This window comes from Ursus americanus, chromosome X (genome assembly GCF_024610735.1).
Source record: "Ursus americanus isolate L20-20 chromosome X, mUrsAme1.1.p, whole genome shotgun sequence".
NCBI lineage: Eukaryota > Metazoa > Chordata > Mammalia > Carnivora > Ursidae > Ursus > Ursus americanus.
Window position 1 is genome coordinate 29,289,545 of NC_142164.1, and position 18,227 is coordinate 29,307,771.

General features: G+C 40.5%; 1 protein-coding gene across 2 annotated transcripts; it reads left to right on the top strand.

Moving 5' to 3' along the window:
- The first annotated feature begins 24 nt into the window (after window positions 1–24).
- On the top strand, window positions 25–16,264 carry UPF3B (UPF3B regulator of nonsense mediated mRNA decay). Of its 2 annotated transcripts, XM_045787449.2 has the most exons (11): window positions 25–269; window positions 1,170–1,276; window positions 1,446–1,552; window positions 4,957–5,055; window positions 6,354–6,464; window positions 7,914–7,957; window positions 8,435–8,617; window positions 9,022–9,060; window positions 10,877–11,037; window positions 11,360–11,660; window positions 15,248–16,264. In XM_045787449.2, exons 1-11 carry the CDS (start codon window positions 114–116, stop codon window positions 15,395–15,397), a joined length of 1,458 nt encoding a protein of 485 aa, XP_045643405.1. In that variant the 5' UTR covers window positions 25–113; the 3' UTR covers window positions 15,398–16,264. The 2 variants fall into 2 exon arrangements, with proteins under 2 accessions (XP_045643405.1, XP_045643406.1); XM_045787450.2 differs by lacking the exon at window positions 9,022–9,060 and having other exon boundaries at window positions 27–269.
- The last annotated feature ends 1,963 nt before the right edge of the window (window positions 16,265–18,227 follow it).

An 18,227-nucleotide genomic window follows, 5' to 3' on the forward strand; every position in this document is an offset into this window, starting at 1 on the left:
CACTAGGGGCGTTTGTTGGGGGCGGAGCTTGACCGGAGTGGGCCGGGCGTCGTAGGTGCCCGGCGTAGCGGCGTTTAGGCCGGGCAGCCGCTGTGAGGAGCGAAGCCGTGGCCATGAAGGAGGAGAAGGAGCATAGGCCTAAAGAGAAGCGAGTAACCCTGTTGACTCCCCCGGGGGCCGCAGGCAGCGGCGCTGGGGCTTCGGGGGACGGCACCAAAGGGGAAGATAAGCAGGATCGAAATAAGGAGAAGAAAGAGGCGCTGAGCAAGGTGCCTGGCCGGCTGTTGGCCCGGGAGAGGGCGGGACGGGTCCGCCACCCGCGAGGATGGTTGGGAATGGGGCTGCCCTCTTCCTCTCCCAGTTTGCGCTTCTGTTTCTTCACCTGAGTGAAAATCGCGTCACCCTGTCTTCATCCATTCGTCCAAGATGGGGTGGGGGGAGCCCCTTTCGGCCAAGTCCCGGGGTGCGAGTGAGGGAAAAGGGGGGATTCCCAGACGAGAGGTTTAGGTCAGAGCTGTGAGACGATAGTGGGAGGGGGATCGATAGTAAAGAGAATGAGGAATTCAAAGGTTAATTGGGGGGAATTATTAAATAGTGAAGGGGCCAGCAGGGGTGGGGGGAGTTTGTGATAAAGAGTATTAAAGGAGGCGAGTTGAGTGAGAGTGGGGGGATTAATGGTCGGGGGGCCAGGTCAGTTTCATCCTATTTGGGGAGCAACGAGGAAACTTTTAGTATTCCTTAGAGTTTTGAATTCTTAACGCTGAATGAGGAAGGATTTTTGTTTTAGGATGTGTCGGATGTGGTAGGGAGATAATAAGTCAAATGTTTATGGCACCCAGAAAGACTAGGGTTAGCCTACTAATTTCTTGCTAATACATCTATTGAAAAATGGGTGCTAGAAAATGATGCGAAAACCAAGTGAACTGTGGGGCTTCCGTTTAACAGAACCTAAGATTTTTCTTGCTCCATGCAGTTCTCATTTCTAAGAGTTTATAAAACAGCACTATTATTACGTTTGACTAATTCTGAGCATCTAGAATAATTTTCTTCTGGGTTTTTATGAGTGAGCTCATCTTTTAAAGACCATCTGTTTTCAGGGACAGTGAGTCTTTCAGGTATGACAGAAAATGATTTGTACTAATTTTATTTTTCCTTATTCATTTCTTAAGGTGGTAATTCGGAGATTACCTCCCACTTTGACCAAGGAGCAGCTTCAGGAACATCTTCAGCCTATGCCAGAGCATGATTATTTTGAGTTTTTTTCTAATGATACTAGGTAAAATGAATAAATAAAAGAGGGCGGGGGTAAATGAAAAATTTTCTTCCATTCTTTTTATCCTACTGTTTTCCATTTGATTTTTGAACCTGTCTCTTTAATATATGCATACTTGTAATTCAGCCAGACACCTGCAAGCACATTTACATAATTGCTTTCCTCTCTGCAGTCTGTATCCTCATATGTATGCCAGAGCATACATCAACTTTAAAAACCAAGAGGACATTATTTTGTTCAGGGATCGCTTTGATGGTTATGTATTCCTTGACAATAAAGGTGAGTCCTTGTCACTGAAGGGGAGTTTCTTTGTCATTTGTATGTTTAAGACAATGTGTGTATCACAGTGTTTTCTCAATGCCTTCATAGCTTTTCTAAAATTCTGGGTGATAAAATGTGCAACATTTGAAGAGTTTTACACATTTGCTGAGCTTACTGCAGTCTTATAAACAGATGTGTGACTTTTCACAGCCCTTGGGTATTTTTATTAACCTGTTACTTCTGTAGTTTGATCAACGGAATGAAATTGCCACTGTTTTCTCTTCCTGTGGCAATTTTTTTTTTGCCCTGGATTAGATGATCTGTTGTTTTGACTATTTACTAATTTTAGCAGTAATACTGATAAATGACTCTTTGAACTTGTACAACACATTTTAAATATTTACATGTCATCTTGCTTCAAGGACCAACATTTATTTATTTTAATTTAAATCCTTTAAGCCAGTAATTCCCAGTAAGAATACTGTTCATCTTTCTAATTTGTATTTGTACTTAAAACATCGACCTTGATGATCTCCCACTTTGTATCCAGGAGTCTATAGGGAAGAAAAACTTCAGCCTTAACTCTTTTTATTTATTATCTGCCACTTGCAACATTTAGCCAGAAAATGTCCAAGGTGCCATTTACCACTTTTCTTTTGGCTTTGTGATCATAGGTAAATGACGTGTCTTTTTGTTGGGCTTTTTCTCGGTATTACTTCAGAGTTGATAAAAATGAAATCTTTGTCAGGGAATATGCCAGTAAAAGTTGAAGGATTGCCACTGTGTTTGACCAGCTTTTATTAATCCCTGCCCCTCTTTCCCCACCAAAAGCAGTTACTTCTCCACTCCAACTTTATTCCAGTAGATAGCAATGTGTTCCTGAAAATTTGAGTTGTGTTTTAACTTTTTCCGCTCCTTCTTACCCTTATATTTAAACACGTGATGAATCTTGTCAATTTATTGTTTTTAAATATCTTATTCATCTGCTTACTAATACTTTCACACTGTGTCCTTCCCTCCTAATGTTTAGACAACCACTGTCTCTAAACTTACAGAATTTTCCTTTTCTTTTTTCATTTTTGTGTAACTTAGTCTGTTATATTGCCGTGAAATTAATGTTTTTGAAAATACTGATTAAAGATAGCAGTTGCAGGGGGAAAAAGTCCAAATTCCTTAGCCTGGTAGAGTCCTTCAGAGCCTGACCTCACTTCTGTTTTTGTTTTTTTCAGCCTCTCTTCCACAGTTCTTTCTGCTTCAGTCTAGTTCATCTATTCCTTCTCAAATAGATCAGTTAATAAGCTAATCTGATTCTGCATTCACTAGGATTTACAAAATCATGTTTCCTCCCTGATCGCTTTGTGATGCCTTCTGGTCATTTCTACTTATTCTATTCTGGCTTACATCTACATGCCAATGATAGTATTTTATACCTTTTATGACATTATTCTAGAGCAGGGATCTGGTGTATTTTCATTTTCCAGCAGTCACTTGGTTTTTTGTATTGAGATGTAACTCACCAAAAAATTCAGTGGTTTTTAGTATATTCACAAAGTTGTAAGACCATCACCACCATGTGATTCCAGAATGTTTTCATTACTCCAAAAAGAATCCTGTAACCATTAGCAATCATCTCCCCTTCTCCCTCTTCTGAACATTTCATACAAACAGAATCATATAATATGTAGCCTTTATGACTGCCTCTTTTAGCATAGTTTCAAGATTCATCTGTGTTACTGCATATATCATTACCTGATTCATTTTTTTGTTTACATTTTTAAATGTGGTAAAATACACATAAAATTTACCATCTTAACCATTTTAAGTGTATAGTTCAGTAGTGTTGAGTACATTCACACTGTTGTGCAACAATATCTAGAACTTGTTTATCTTGCAAGACTGAAACTCTATACCCATTAAACAATAAATCCCATATCCCCATTTCTCCCTCCTCCCAGCCCCTGGCAACTACCATTCTATCTCTATGAACCATCGTTCTGTATAAAGTTGACATTCTAAGTACCTCATATGAGTGAAACCATATAGTATTTGACTTTCTGAGATTGGCTTATTTATTTAGCATAATGTTCTCAAGGTTGATCCATGTTGTAGGGTGTGTCAGAAATTCCTTTTTAAGCCTGAGTAATAGTCCATTGTGTGTATATGCACACACTACATTTTGTTTATCCATTTCTCTGTTGAGGGACATCAGTTTCCTCCACCTTTTGGCAGTTGTAAATAATGCTCCTATGAATGTGGGTGTACAAAGATCTGTTCAAGTCTGCTTTCACTTCTTTTGAATATATACCCAAAGGTGGAACTGCTGGGTCATATGGTAATTCTATTTTTAATTTCTTGAGGAACCACCATATTGTTTTCCATAGCAGCTGCACCATTTTACATTCCTACCAGTAATGCACGAGGGTTCTAATTCTCCATGTCCTTGCCAACACTTGTTATGCTCTGTTTTTTTTTTCCTTTAATAGCTACCATTCTAATGGGTGTGAGGTGATACCTCATTGTGGTTTTGATTTGCATTTCCCTAATGATTAGTGAGGTAATATTTTAATCTTTTCGTATGCTTGTTGGCCATTTGTATATCATCTATGTAGAAATGTCTATTCAAGGCCTTTGAACATTTTTTAATTGGGTTTTTTTGTTGTTACTGAGTTGTAGGAGTTCTGTATATATTCTCTATATTGACCCCTAATCAGGTAAATGATTTGCAGATATTTTCTCCCGTTCTGTAGGTTGCCTTTTTACTCTGTTTTGTCCTTAGATGCACAGAAGTTCTTAGTTTTGATATAGTTCAGTTTATCTATTTTTCACTTGAATTGCCTGTGCTTTTGGTGTCTCCTGGTGTATTTTTTAAATAACCACTTTAATGAGGTATAATTCACACACCATAAAATTCACCTTTTTTAAAGTGGTTTTTAGTATATTCACAGAGTTGTGCAGCTATCACCACAATCTAATTTTAGAATGCATTCAGCACTCCATAGAGAAACCCCATATTCATTAGCTGTCATTCCCCACTCTCCCCCAACTATGCCCCAGCTCTAAGCAATCACTGATCTTCTCTGTATCTCTATAGATTGTGCCTAGTCTAGAGATTTCTGATGTATTTTTTAAATGAAAATTGATTTGTAGATTTTTTCCCCCACAAATCAAAATAACACACTTAGAAGTTGAATTTAAATGAATATTTTACTTCCCTGCCATATCTTTTCATTATGTTATCAGTGTGAATTTGGGGCTCCTTTGGTAACACATTGATTTTAGTTGTGCCCATGTGATTTATGCCCATTGGGAGGGCCTATTCAGATGACTCCCATCAAAGGAGGCCTAGAGAGCGGTGGGTTGACTCTTGTATCCACTTTTTGACTTTTTTTGGTTATAGCAAGTGTGGTATTTTTTCTAAACAGGTCAGGAATATCCTGCTATAGTAGAATTTGCACCTTTTCAAAAAGCTGCAAAAAAGAAGACTAAGAAAAGAGATACCAAAGTTGGGACTATCGATGATGGTACAGTATAGCTCTAGTTATGTAATGCTATTGCCATGGGTTTTTTAAAAATACTGTCTTTGTGGGAATTAATTGGATTCCAGTCTTTTAAGTAGGAAAACATATGGAATAAAATTCATGAGAAATGTAATTTACTGATGAAAGCTTTGTTTAATCGTTAGAATGGAAGTGGGTTTCCTGTAGAATTCCCACTCTTCCGGCTACTGCCATTTCGTTCCTCCACCATCAAGCAATATATTGTTGACTGTTGAGCAGTAAATTACCTTTGGTTTGTTGATTAGAAGACACTGGGGAAAAATGAGATGTATCAAAATACAACTCCTTAAGGTCTCATACTGTTTTATGATGATTTTTTTGGTTTCTGTTTTTATAAAGAGGTTTATCATTGAGAGCTGGGATGGAAAAATTTCTATACTCAAGTAACTCAAGTAACTTAATATAAAGTAGCTGAAGTGGCCTATTTTTTTTAGGCTTTGACTATGCAACTAACTGCACACATAGTAATTATACTGAACTGGAATAGAGGAACTGGAAAACTAGAATAATTGCCATGTGGGGTAAACTGGATCCAGATTTTGAGCTCTGTATAATGTTATGTTAGATAAAGACTTAGATGTAATATTTTATATCTGACTGACATTTTGCAATCACCTAGTTTGATTTCCATTGTTTATTATAGTGGGTATTTTATAAAGAAAACATGGAAAAGATTCAACACACAGGTACTTAATGATTATGCCATAAATTGACATCTGGGAGACTAGATCAGCGACATGCTCCACAGTGCGTAGAAACTCCACAAATACAAGCAATGGAATGACTCAGATGTGTTACCCTTTCTGCTGTCAGATGCATCTAAAAAACAACTCCAGGAATTACCATCAGCTCCAGTGCAACATCTAGGACCTCAGTTTATCTTTCTGGAACATCTGATTTTCATATGTTGGGTTTACTTAAAACAAGGTATACCCATACAGGAATTGCTTACATGCTGTCTATAATGCTGTGAAGGTCCCATAACTACAACTTTTAGTTCTCACATAAGTGTGACTTTGGGTCAGTTGGAGCAGTGATTTTTAAAAGCAAACTACTTAACATTCCTGTGGTGTCCAATTATCCCTGACTCCATGTTACACCAGACTCCCTTAGTGTGTATAGGGAATAGGAGTTCTGAGAGTAAGGGACCAATAAAGCCCTAAATAGTCTAGTGGGTATGTTTAGGTTTATTTTTAATCTTCCATGATGTAGAAAGTTTTTTTTAAAGTCTATATTTTCTGTTTACTTGAACAATGATTTAGATCCAGAATATAGAAAATTTTTGGAAAGTTATGCTGCAGATAATGAGAAAATGACATCTACTCCAGAGACACTGCTAGAGGAAATAGAAGCCAAAAATAGAGAATTAATAGGTAAGTGGGCAACAGGAATTAAGGACAATGGCTTTTTCCTCTGAAGACTTGTCTGACTCCTACTTCTGGCATTTGCTAGCTGTGTGACCATGGGGAAGGCACTGACTTTTCTGAGACTCTGTTTCTTCTGCCGTAAAATGCAGATAGTCCCTGCCTCACAGGGTTATGTAAATGCATTCATAAGATGGGGAAAATTCTCTGTGACCTATTTTAATGCCACATAAATATAAGTAGAAAAAGTCTGAAGACTCATGGGACCTTTAGATGTTGGTAAGCCTTTGAAGATCAACTGGTATTTTCTAGTAACAAGCAGCTCACATTCCTGAAAAAATTTTGAAAATATCAAAAGATGAAATTAGTTACTGCAAAATTGTAAACTTCTTGAGAAAGTCTAGTTTGGATGTTCTAGTAGTAAATTGTCACCCTTGTAGTAATAAATGGTCACTCCTCCATCAGCTCTAAACATAAGCAAAGCCTCAGACCCAGGATTTCCATTCCTAGGAATTTATCCAAAGGATGTATGCTTTCAAAAAGCTAACTACAAGGCGGGGTGCCTGGGTGGCTCAGTCCGTTAAGCATCCCGACTCTTGATTCCGGCTCAGTCATGATCCTCAGGATCATGAGTTCGAGCCCTGCACCAGGCTCCACACCTAGCATGAAGCCTTCTTAAGATCTCTCCCTTCCCCTCGCCCCTCCCCACTCATTCTCTCTCTCTAAAAACAAAAAAACCCAAAACATTTTTTAAAAATTAATTACAAGACTAGGTAGCATTATTCAGAATATTGAAAATCGAATTACATATTCTCCTAAAACTTTTTTTTTTAAGATTTTTATCTGTCCATTTATTTGAGAGAGCACGAGAGAGAGCACGAGTGGTTGGGGGGGGCGGAGGGAGGGGCAGAGGGAGAAGCAGTTTCCTTGCTGATCAGGGAGCCCATGGGGTCCAGTCCCAGGACCCCGAGATCATGACCTGAGCCGAAGGCAGACGCTTAACCAACTGAGCCACCCAGGCACCCCTAAAACGGTTTTTATTAATAGATGCAGAGTATAAGGCCATCTGATAATTTCTTTAGAATGAATTCCCAGAAGTGGAATTGTGGGGTCAAAAAGATTAGATATTTTTAGCTCCTTCTTCCAGTTTCTTCCCAGTTGAACAGATTTATAGTCCCATCTGTAAACAAGAGAATGTCCTTTGCACTCAATTCTCACTGACACTGGGAATTACTCTTTTAAGAAACTGTTTTAATTTGAATTTCTTCACTTTTTAAAAAATTTTAAATCCTCAGAATTGAAGTAGAATATTGTGAAACTTCTTTCTGATAACATACTTGTGAACTATTTTAAGGGGTATACTTTTCCCACCTTGGGTGGTTGGCAGGGAATGTCAGAAAATGGAATCCTTTCTAGGGGTTGATAAGTATTATTAATAATCTGTTTACATTTATGTAGCTAAAAAGACAACCCCACTTTTGAGCTTCCTGAAAAACAAGCAGGTAAACCTTTTGTTTTTATAGTTCTCTCAATACTTTTATTTCATTCGTTCATAGTCTGTAAACATACGAGCATTGGGATCCTAGAGGAGAAATAGCTCCTTTTTCCACCATTATTCTTTAAAGTTTTGGCTTGTTGGCCTTACTCTCTGGCCCTCTTCTTCAGTCTGGTTGTTGGACCAAGGATTCACTCTGCAAACCCAGAGAGAGTCTTTAGCTTGTTCCAGAGACACTCCCTTGAATTTGTGAAAGCCTCTGGAAATATAGCAAGGCAACGGTGGGAGACTCTGATACTAGCAGGCCTTGGTCTTTGTTCTCATATTCACAATGGGGTGGGGAGGGGGTTAATGGTAGGATGCCACTTTGTAGAAAGTAGGAAGGAAAGACGATCCAGTTTAGTGGGTGCTCACCATTCCTTTGGGATTAAGTTTTTGGTGATAATTATCTTGTTTGAAGGCTTATGTTGATGTTTCTTTCCAGAGAATGAGAGAAGAAAAAAGAGAAGAAAGAAGGAGGCGAGAAATAGAAAGGAAAAGACAAAGAGAAGAAGAGAGGAGAAAGTGGAAAGAAGAAGAAAAGCGAAAAAGGAAAGATATAGAAAAGCTAAAGAAGATAGACAGAGTTCCAGAAAGGGACAAATTAAAGGATGAACCAAAGATTAAGGTATGAAAATAAACTGACCGCATGTTGCTAAAAATTGCATGTATCTACTTCTTTAAATATGCATGCATCTTGTGTTGGTGTGAATATAGTTTTTTTGGTTTTGTTGTTGTCTTTTTTTGGGGGGAGGAGGTGAACCGATAGGAATCTTTCCTCTAAGGCTAATAGTATTATTTTTTAAAATCGGAGATAATTTAAACAGATTAAGTAATTTACATGATATTTCTTCAGTGAAGATCTGCGTTATTTTTATCATTGAGAATGTTCAATGTTTGGATGATTATTCTCTCAGTTCTTCATAAGTAAGGGCTTAGGGCTGGCTGGCATGAATTGTGGGTTTTATTCAGCTTTTCCTTCATATTTGATACATGAAGTTGCCTCATCTGTTTGTTTTCCACTGTCTTCAGGTACACAGGTTTCTGTTACAAGCTGTGAATCAGAAAAATGTAAGGACCAAGTACATGATACAGAGCACCTAGTATCATGTCACACACACAGGTCTTAGTTGATAATAAGTCCTTTCGGTGGTGGTGGTAGTGATACCTGTAGAAAACTCCTTCAGACTGACTTGAGTCTTCTTAAAATCTGAGTCATTTTAAATTCTACTTTAGAAGGAAGCCCAGATGACTTCCTGATGCTCTGCTGGGTACCCAGAAGCTTCAACAATATACAGCTAGAGGACAACCGTGCCTGAATAGCTCTTGCTCTTCATGTGCCTCTCCTGACTGGCTGCCTTGTGGGAGTGTTAGGGATAGATATCCTGTATCACATGCTTCCCCTCTCACATGATTCTCCACGTTACCTTCTTTCCTCTACCTGGGAATCTGTGAGTGGCAGATTCTGATTAACACACTGCATGTAGGAAGGGGAAAACTTGTAGAAAAATCCCAGCCTTACTGCTTCCCTTCTGAGGGCATGGCTTAGGCAGCTCTTGCTCCACAAACTTCCCGGGGAAGTACTAGTACCTAGTACTAAATGTCACAGAGATGGTGGCGGGGTCTCCTCCTTTTACCTCCTCAAAATTAAGCAGTTTACGTGGCCAGGGTTTGTTCCCCCAAGGCTCTCCCGGGCTCATTATTGGCGGTAAGGAGCTTGGCAGTGGGGTGGAAAGGTTCCCATCTTAATTCCTTCTAGTGATCTCTCTCTCTCCCATGCCACAAGTGACCTGACTTGCTATTCCCATCAGCAAGGCAGAAGGTAGAGCCAGCCAGACTAGAAACATTCATTAATGTTCTTAATACAGTAATGAACATCCTGGCTTCTAACAAAGATGTTCATTAGAAAAATAAGAACACTTCCAATGAAACGTGCACATGGAACCCTCACTTTACATTGGTGCCTCCTCAGTGTCCAGTTTGGACTCGCCATTTGCAGTGGCTATGTGCTAAAATACTTCGTGCTTAAGTCTTGTGGTGCTTTGCCTTTTGCTTGGTGACTTGTGTGTGATGCCTTCACCCTGAGATGAAACTTTGTATGATGCCTTCACTCTGAGACTTGAAATTCTTCTCTTTTGCCAAAGAATCTCTCTGAATATCCAATGCTTGGGGGTATTCTAGAGAGGTTTGTGGCAGTGGTGTGAGAAAGAAACTATTTTGTTAGCAATTTGGACTTTATAAAGCACGTTTATTTGAGAATTGCATTCTGTCATATATATGTGTGTCTCATATATATATGTATGTATGTGACATTGAGCAGAGTTCCTACTTAGTAGAGATGGAACTTCACTGTTCTATGAGGTCTTTGGGTTTTTAAACCAAATAATGAAAATTATGATCGTACCATCATAAGTATGATATTCTCAGGCTCAAGGCAAAATTATTCTTGCAATGGATCTCTCCTTTGGTGACAAAGGTATTTGTCATTCCAAGTACTACAAGAAAATAGTCCAGTAGTAATCTGCCTAGCATTTTAAATTTGTGGCATATTTTCTCATCAAGTTATATCGATATGCTTGCTCGCTACAGAGGGCGTACTTGGAAATGTTCACTGAAAGGTTGCCCCATCTAAAGCCAAAGGAGTCTTGATCCTATTGCCACAAGTGATTAAACCACTTTGAGTGGGTAACACTTTCGCATTAATAGCATCCTTATAGTCAATCACTGCTCTTATGCACTAGTTATTCACCTGTAAGTTTAAGAGTACCTGCAGAAAGAGGCCTTCTATAGCCTAGATTTAAAAATATTTAGTATATTGTTCTCTTTGTGAGAAGCAGAAGAGAATGTCCTACGCTTCAAAATAAGAACAAATTTGTTCTCTTTAAAGCTACTCAAGAAGCCAGAAAAAGGAGATGAAAAAGAATTAGATAAAAGAGAAAAAGCCAAGAAACTGGACAAAGAGAATCTGAATGATGAAAGAGCCAGTGGGCAGAGTTGTACACTGCCCAAGCGCTCTGATGGCGAACCTAAAGATGAAAAGCCTAAGAGGTCAGTGGTTGAGGGCTCTTTGGTACACTTGTTTTCAACGTGTTTCTGCGTGCTAGTTTTACTGCCACGTCCCAGACTCAAGCCTGAATTATGAGGGGTAGGGGGATAAGGAGGAAAGGTTTCAAATATTCTAGCATCTTAACCTGGGCGAATGACTTCTGGCGTGTGCTTTTTTTTTAACTGTTTTTCAAAACGCTAGTATTTTTTTACTTTGCTCCGAAAGTGCCACCTCACTGTAGTGACCAAGTCCTAATCTGAGCACTCGTGCACGTGTGACTAGACCGGCTTTGAGGGTGCCAGCTCAGATCTGTTTCCCGTGCAGGCCCGAAGAGGACAGTGGCAGAGACTACAGGGAGCGGGAGCGGGACTACGAGCGAGACCAAGAGCGCATCCTGCGGGAGAGGGAGAGGGAGAGGCTGAAGCGGCAGGAAGAGGAGCGCCGCAGGCAGAAGGAGCGCTACGAGAAGGAGAAGGCTTTTAAAAGAAAGGAAGAAGAATTGAAAAAAGAGAAAGAAGCAGTTCGGGATAAAGGAAAGAAGACTGAAAGTACAGAATCAGTAGGCAGCTCAGAAAAAACTGAAAAGAAAGAGGAAGTGGTTAAGAGAGATCGCATAAGAAACAAGGTGCTGCTTTTCGTTATATCTATTTTCATGAGGATTTTTTTTTGTTCTGCAAGTGTAAAGGAAAGGGCTAGCTCCCTGTTTATGACAGACTTTTTAAAGGGGAAGTTGAACTATCTGCAACTTTTTCAGTCTCAGTTGGGTCCTTTTATTAACATTGTAGAAATTTCAAACATACACAAAAGTAGAATGGAGAAGAATAGGACACACCCATTAGCCAGTTGCAACAGCTACCAACTCATGGCCAATCTTTCTACTCTACCCGATCCCTACCTCTCCTGGATTCTTTCCTTTTTTTTTTTTTTTAAGATTTATTTATTTGAGAGAGCACGAGCAGGGAGGGCAGAGGGAGAGGGAGAGAGAATCTCAAGTAGACTCCACACTGAGTGCAGGGCTCGATCTCACAACCCAGAGATCAGGACCTGGGCTGAAATCAAGAGTCAGACGCTTAACCGACTGTGCCACCCGGGGGCCCCTGAATTATTTTCAAGCAAATCCTAGACATACCATCTTCTTTAAATACATCAATATTAGAGACAGATTCTTTTTCTTTTTTTCTTTTTTTTTTTTTTTAAGATTTTATTTATTTATTCGACAGAGATAGACAGCCAGCGAGAGAGGGAACACAAGCAGGGGGAGTGGGAGAGGAAGAAGAAGGCTCATAGCGGAGGAGCCTGATGTGGGGCTCGATCCCATAACGCTGGGATCACGCCCTGAGCCGAAGGCAGACGCCCAACCGCTGTGCCACCCAGGCGCCCCAGATTCTTTTTCTTAATACAACCCCAATAGCATTTTCATACCAAAAAAAATACTAATTCTTTAATGTCCTACCTACTGAGATGTTTTTCCCAGTTGTCTCACTAATAACTTCTTTAGAGGCTCTAAACAAGGTCCACAAATTGTATTGTATCCTTAACTCTCTTTTAATCTAAATAATCCCCCCTCCTTTTGTTTTCCTGCCATTTATTTGCTACAGAAACCGGTTTGTCCTGAGGACCTATCGGCTCTAAATTGGTTGGGCTAATTACATCCCTGTGGTACCATTTAACATGTTTCTCTATCTTCTCTGTTTACTTGAAAACTAGTAGTTATATGTAGGGCAGGGGTCAGCAGATTTTTTCTGTGAAGGGCCAGATGGTAAATATTTAAGGCCTTTTTGGCCATATGGTCTCTATTTTTTTTTTTTAATTTTTTTTTCAAGATTTTATTTATTTATTTGACAGAGATAGAGACAGCCAGCGAGAGAGGGAACACAAGCAGGGGGAGTAGGAGAGGAAGAAGCAGGCTCTTAGCAGAGGAGCCTGATGTGGGGCTCGATCCCAGAACGTCGGGATCACACCCTGAGCCGAAGGCAGACACTTAACGACTGAGCCACCCAGGCGCCCCCTTGGCCATATGGTCTCTATTAGAACCACTAAGCTCTGTAGGAAAGCAGGCATAGATAATATGTAAAAGAATGAGTATGGCTGTGTGCCAGTCAGACTTTATTCATAAAAACAAGTGGCTCCTCGCCTCTAGGCCCGAATATATTCAGACTCCGTTTTTGGCAAAAATATTTCATAGATTGGGGCGCCTGGGTGGCTCAGTCATTTGAGCATCAGACTCTTGATTTCGGCTCGGGTCATGATCTCAGGGTTGTGGGATTGAGCCCCGCATCAGGCTCTGCACTTAGTGGAATCTGCTTCTCTCCTTGTCCCTCTCCCTCTGCCCCTCCCTGTGTACTGTCTGTCTCTCTCTCAAATAAATAAATAAATAAATCTTAAAAAACAAAAAGAAAGAATACTTCAAAGATGGAGGGGCGCCTGACTGGCTCAGTCAGTAGAGCATGTGACTCTTGATCTCAGGGTTGTGAGTTCAAGCCCCACGTTGGGTATGGAGATTACTTAAAAATAAAATCTTAAAAAGAGAATCCTTTATAGATTGTCTTGTGTACTTCCTACTGTATCATATCAGGAAGCATGGGACATACGGGTGTCTTTCTAGTGTAAGGTTCTGATCGATAGCAATTGTGTTGTGGTTATGGAACAGGGTGTCCTTGTTCTTCGGATATACAAGCTGAAATATTTAAAGATGAAGGGTCGTGATGTCTGCAACTTACTGGCAGATGGTTCTGTAAACATATGTATATATGAGCACTAGAGGCAGAAGCAGCACATGATAAAATGTTCATAATTGTGAATCTTAAGGGTATTAGGTATTCGTTGTACAAGTTTTGCAACATTTCTATAGACTCAAAATTTCTCAAGGTGATAAAGTTGAAAAAACAACTGATCAGCAGGTTCAGGTATTGTAAGCCTGATCCATCTAGTATAAAAATTTTTTTGCCTTAAATTCAGTTTATACAGGAAAGGCAGGATAAACACTTGATCCTTTCCCTTTATGTACCAGCATTCAGAGTAATGAGTTGGTGTCCCAGCCACTTCTAGGTAACCAGTGAGTTTGTTTTGTCTGTAATAATTTGTGGATTTAGAAATACTTGGTATATTCCAACTTGTTATTATCAGTTATTGTCCTTGTTGATGTTTACATTGTTCCATCTTTGCACAGTGGGAGCCCCATCATCCATTTCTTTAAATACTATGCAGGAATCTTAACCCGTTTCAACATTTCATCTTATAAAAATAGTGAAACATTTTGCTGGAATTATTCAGTTGAGAATAATGCTTTAAGGCTAACTTTCTTTTTTTTTTTTTTTTTTTAAAGATTTTATTTATTTATTTGACAGAGATAGAGACAGCCAGCGAGAGAGGGAACACAAGCAGGGGGAGTGGGAGAGGAAGAAGCAGGCTCATAGCGGAGGAGCCTGATGTGGGGCTCGATCCCATAACGCCGGGATCACGCCCTGAGCCGAAGGCAGACGCTTAACCGTTGTGCCACCCAGGCGCCCCAAGGCTAACTTTCATACACCAGGGAGAAAGAGTAAGGAAGGCTCATGTAATTTTTTGTTGAATTCTAAAAAGGGCCTATACATCTAAGTTTTCCAGGACCATACTGTCATAAACCACACACGTTACTTGAACTGAGAGGTGCATGATGACTTTATTGAGGCTTATTTAGGAATTTGAGATCTAAAATGCCACCTAGAGAGTCTCAGGCTGGGGTGTTAAGTCGCTGTACACGAATTAAGAAATAATCATGTTTGTGGCAAGTTGCATGGGGTCTGAGCTCATAATTTCAGGGAGGACTTTGCATTCTTTATTACTGTTTTACTCCTAAAATTTTCTTATGTGGTAGTGAATGTTAAAGTCAATGTACTGATAGGGAAGAGACAGGCAATGGCTGAGGTTTTGAAGTGAAGGAAATTCAAGCTAATTCAGTTCATCTTGAGTTGGTTAAGAAAACTAGATTTATTGAAAACGTACAATAGGCATATAAAATAATACTTACAAAATGGTTGTTTTTATTTGGAGATGGGGAAAGGAAGTGGGCAGTTAGAGGCAAATTAACCATCAACACTGTTAGGGACTGTGCCCTCACATTTTTGATCTTGTAGGAGTTGTTTTTGGTATATATCAGTACATAGGACTCAGAAAATCCCCTGTAAACGTTTAGTAGCAATGTTGTAACATTAACATTTAATTTTATTTTAGGATCGCCCAGCAATGCAGCTTTACCAACCAGGAGCTCGAAGCCGAAATCGACTCTGTCCACCTGATGACAGCACCAAGTCTGGAGATTCGGCAATAGAAAAAAAGCAGGAAAGTGGTATTAGCCATAGAAAAGAAGGAGGAGAGGAGTGATAAGTCCAAAAGGCCTTAGGTGTCCTGACTGTCTAGGCAGCCAAAGAGCATGTATTAAGCAATCCAGAAGTGCCTTCAGGGCAAAGGAGTAGAGAGAGAGAAAGGGGATCGCTGTGCTGGTGGGGTACACTGCAGAGGAGTATGTTTTTTTTCTTTGCGTCAAAGCAGGAACCTGATCGCAGGTTCAGGTTGGAAGTTCAATTTCATTTTTTATGCAGTTCCTACAAATTAATTTTCAAGTGTCAGATAAAGATGAGGGAGAGGACATGCATTGCAATTTGCAGGCGGGAAAGGTCAGGTGAGGACTTAATTAGGTTGACACGAAGAGGGGGAAAAAAGACAGCTGGTTCTAAAAGCAAGGTTCTGTTAAATCCTGGATTGAATTTTCTTAATTTGAGTGGAACAGAGTCACTGTGAAGTCTTGTTCAGATCTAGTTACATTCATTGTTGGTGATACCTGTTGACTTTGTGTAGTGTAGATGCAACAAGCATGTAATTGTAGTACAAGGACAGTGGAGGATATAACAAATTTTTGCCTGTACAAAAATTTTAATAGTCATGTTGTGTCTATATCCTGTGTCCTAAAGTTTTAGGATTAGTTTTAATTTTTTGTTTGCTTATGTGAGCTTAGCATAAAGAGTATTTTTAAACATCTCCTTTTGCCTTTAGCAGTTTTTATATTAATAAGTAAAATTTAACCCTTGTTTGGTTCTTGACAATCCAGTCTTTGTTTTAATCTTAGGTCTCATGATCTGAGCGCATACCCTCTCCAGGAAGAAAACTGTACCAATATTTGTTCCTGTCAAATAGCAACTTTTAGTCCTGGCTTGTTTTGCATTGATATCAATAAATACCAACATCACCCAAGTATGAAGCTAAGTGTATTTATTAACGCTACTAGATAGCTATTCATTTTGAGACATTAAACTTTCAATACGGAATTAAACCTCTTGGGTATTTTGAAAGGGGATGAAGGATACTCATTTCTGTCTTCCTAGCGTTATGCCTTTATTTTACCCACCAAGAAGATCAAATCATGGTTCACTACTCTTGTTCCACAAGAACCAAAATGTTTGGACAGCATCCTTGAGCTGCTGCTTAATGTTCATCCTGCCAGCTTCTCCTAATGTGGCGTCGGTCTGCCTTTACTTAGTCAGTCACTGCTTTAGTTTTACTCAGCTTTTATTTTTTTATTTTTTTTTTTTAAAGATTTTATTTATTTATTCGACAGAGGGAGACAGCCAGCGAGAGAGGGAACACAAGCAGGGGGAGTGGGAGAGGAAGAAGCAGGCTCATAGCGGAAGAGCCTGATGTGGGACTCGATCCCGTAACACCGGGATCACGCCCTGAGCCGAAGGCAGACGATTAACCGCTGTGCCACCCAGGCGCCCCTACTCAGCTTTTAGAAACCAGTATCCCAAGAGGCAGATAAGAGCATCGAAGATGACTAAAAGAGAATGGTCCTCAACTGGGAGAGAGGACTAAAATACAGGAAGGGAGAATTTCAGAGAAGGACTGGCAGTGGTCCGTGCCATGGAGAGGTCAGGGAAGCTGAGATGTGTTCATCGGGCTTGGCAGTATTGAGGTCAGTAGTGAACTGCTGAGGCAGAAACCATGTTACGGTGAGGGGCGAGTGGCAGGTAGGAAATGCAGATGGGGCAGCTGGATAAATGGACCTTGGAGCTCAGAGAAGAGATCTGGGCTGGATTACAGATTTGGAATTTATCTCTTTTTAGGTGATCACTGAAGCCATGGGTCTAGATTTCGTCACTTAGGGAGAGAGTGAAGAAAGAACAAGTAGACCTAGGGCCCAGTCTTGAAGAACCCTAAGGTTACAGGTAAGGAAAAGTATCTACAAAGACAGAAAAGGAGTAGCCGGAGAGTAGGTGGAAAACCAGAAGACTCCAATATTCTCTAACCCAAGAGAAAAGACTAAAGAAGGCGAAGGAAGTGGCCATTAAGGTTGGACACTGCTGGAAGGTCAAGTGTGATGCCTGAAAAAAGGCCATGGGTTTCAGTGACTTACAAATCTTTGATGACCTGGAATTACAGGGAATGGAAGCCAGACTAGATTGAGAATGGAAACAGCACAGACGAGAAGTTTGGCAGTGAAAAAATGGAGACAGGTAAATGGTGGTGATGAAGGATTATTTTAAATATGAGAACTACTAAAGCATGTTTAGAAGCCAAAAGGAAAGCTCTGAGAAAGACCCAGGGGAAGCGATCATCAGTAGCGCAGGTCTCCTGGGAAGGCAGGTGATAGCAGGGCAGCACAGGGCAGAGTTGGCCTGCGGAGAAGCAATGCTCCACAGCCGTCAGTCCTGAGCTGGCGTCGCTTGCCTCCCTCCCCAGCCTGGCACCTGCAGCCAGGCCTCTCAGGGCTGTTTGCCCCTCAGCACCTCCCTTGTCTGTTCTACTTGCCTTGCCAGTCCAACTCGGTAAACCACACTTCCCTATGCCCCTTACATTTTTTCCATTTATGTATTCATTTTAGCAAGCATTTATCAATCACTGATGGTGTGCCAGGGCCTGGGGAGGTGGGGGGTCAAGGACTCAAGTCCTTGTCTTCAGAAGCCCATGGTCCAGTGGTGGCAAGAAACAACTAGAAATAACCAGAGCACGGTGCACCACGTGAGGAGGGCTATGATGGCATGGCCGGGTGTAGGAATCTCTGCCCCTGAGCTGCCAGGTGTTGCTGGAGAAAACCCTAAACCGGATCAGCTGGTGAGACTACAGGAGGGCCTGCCTCCTGCTGAGAAACTTAAAACAACCATCCTGACTTCCTTTTCCACCGCGCTGCCTTGCTTTCCCTAGTTCGCTCCCCTTGCTC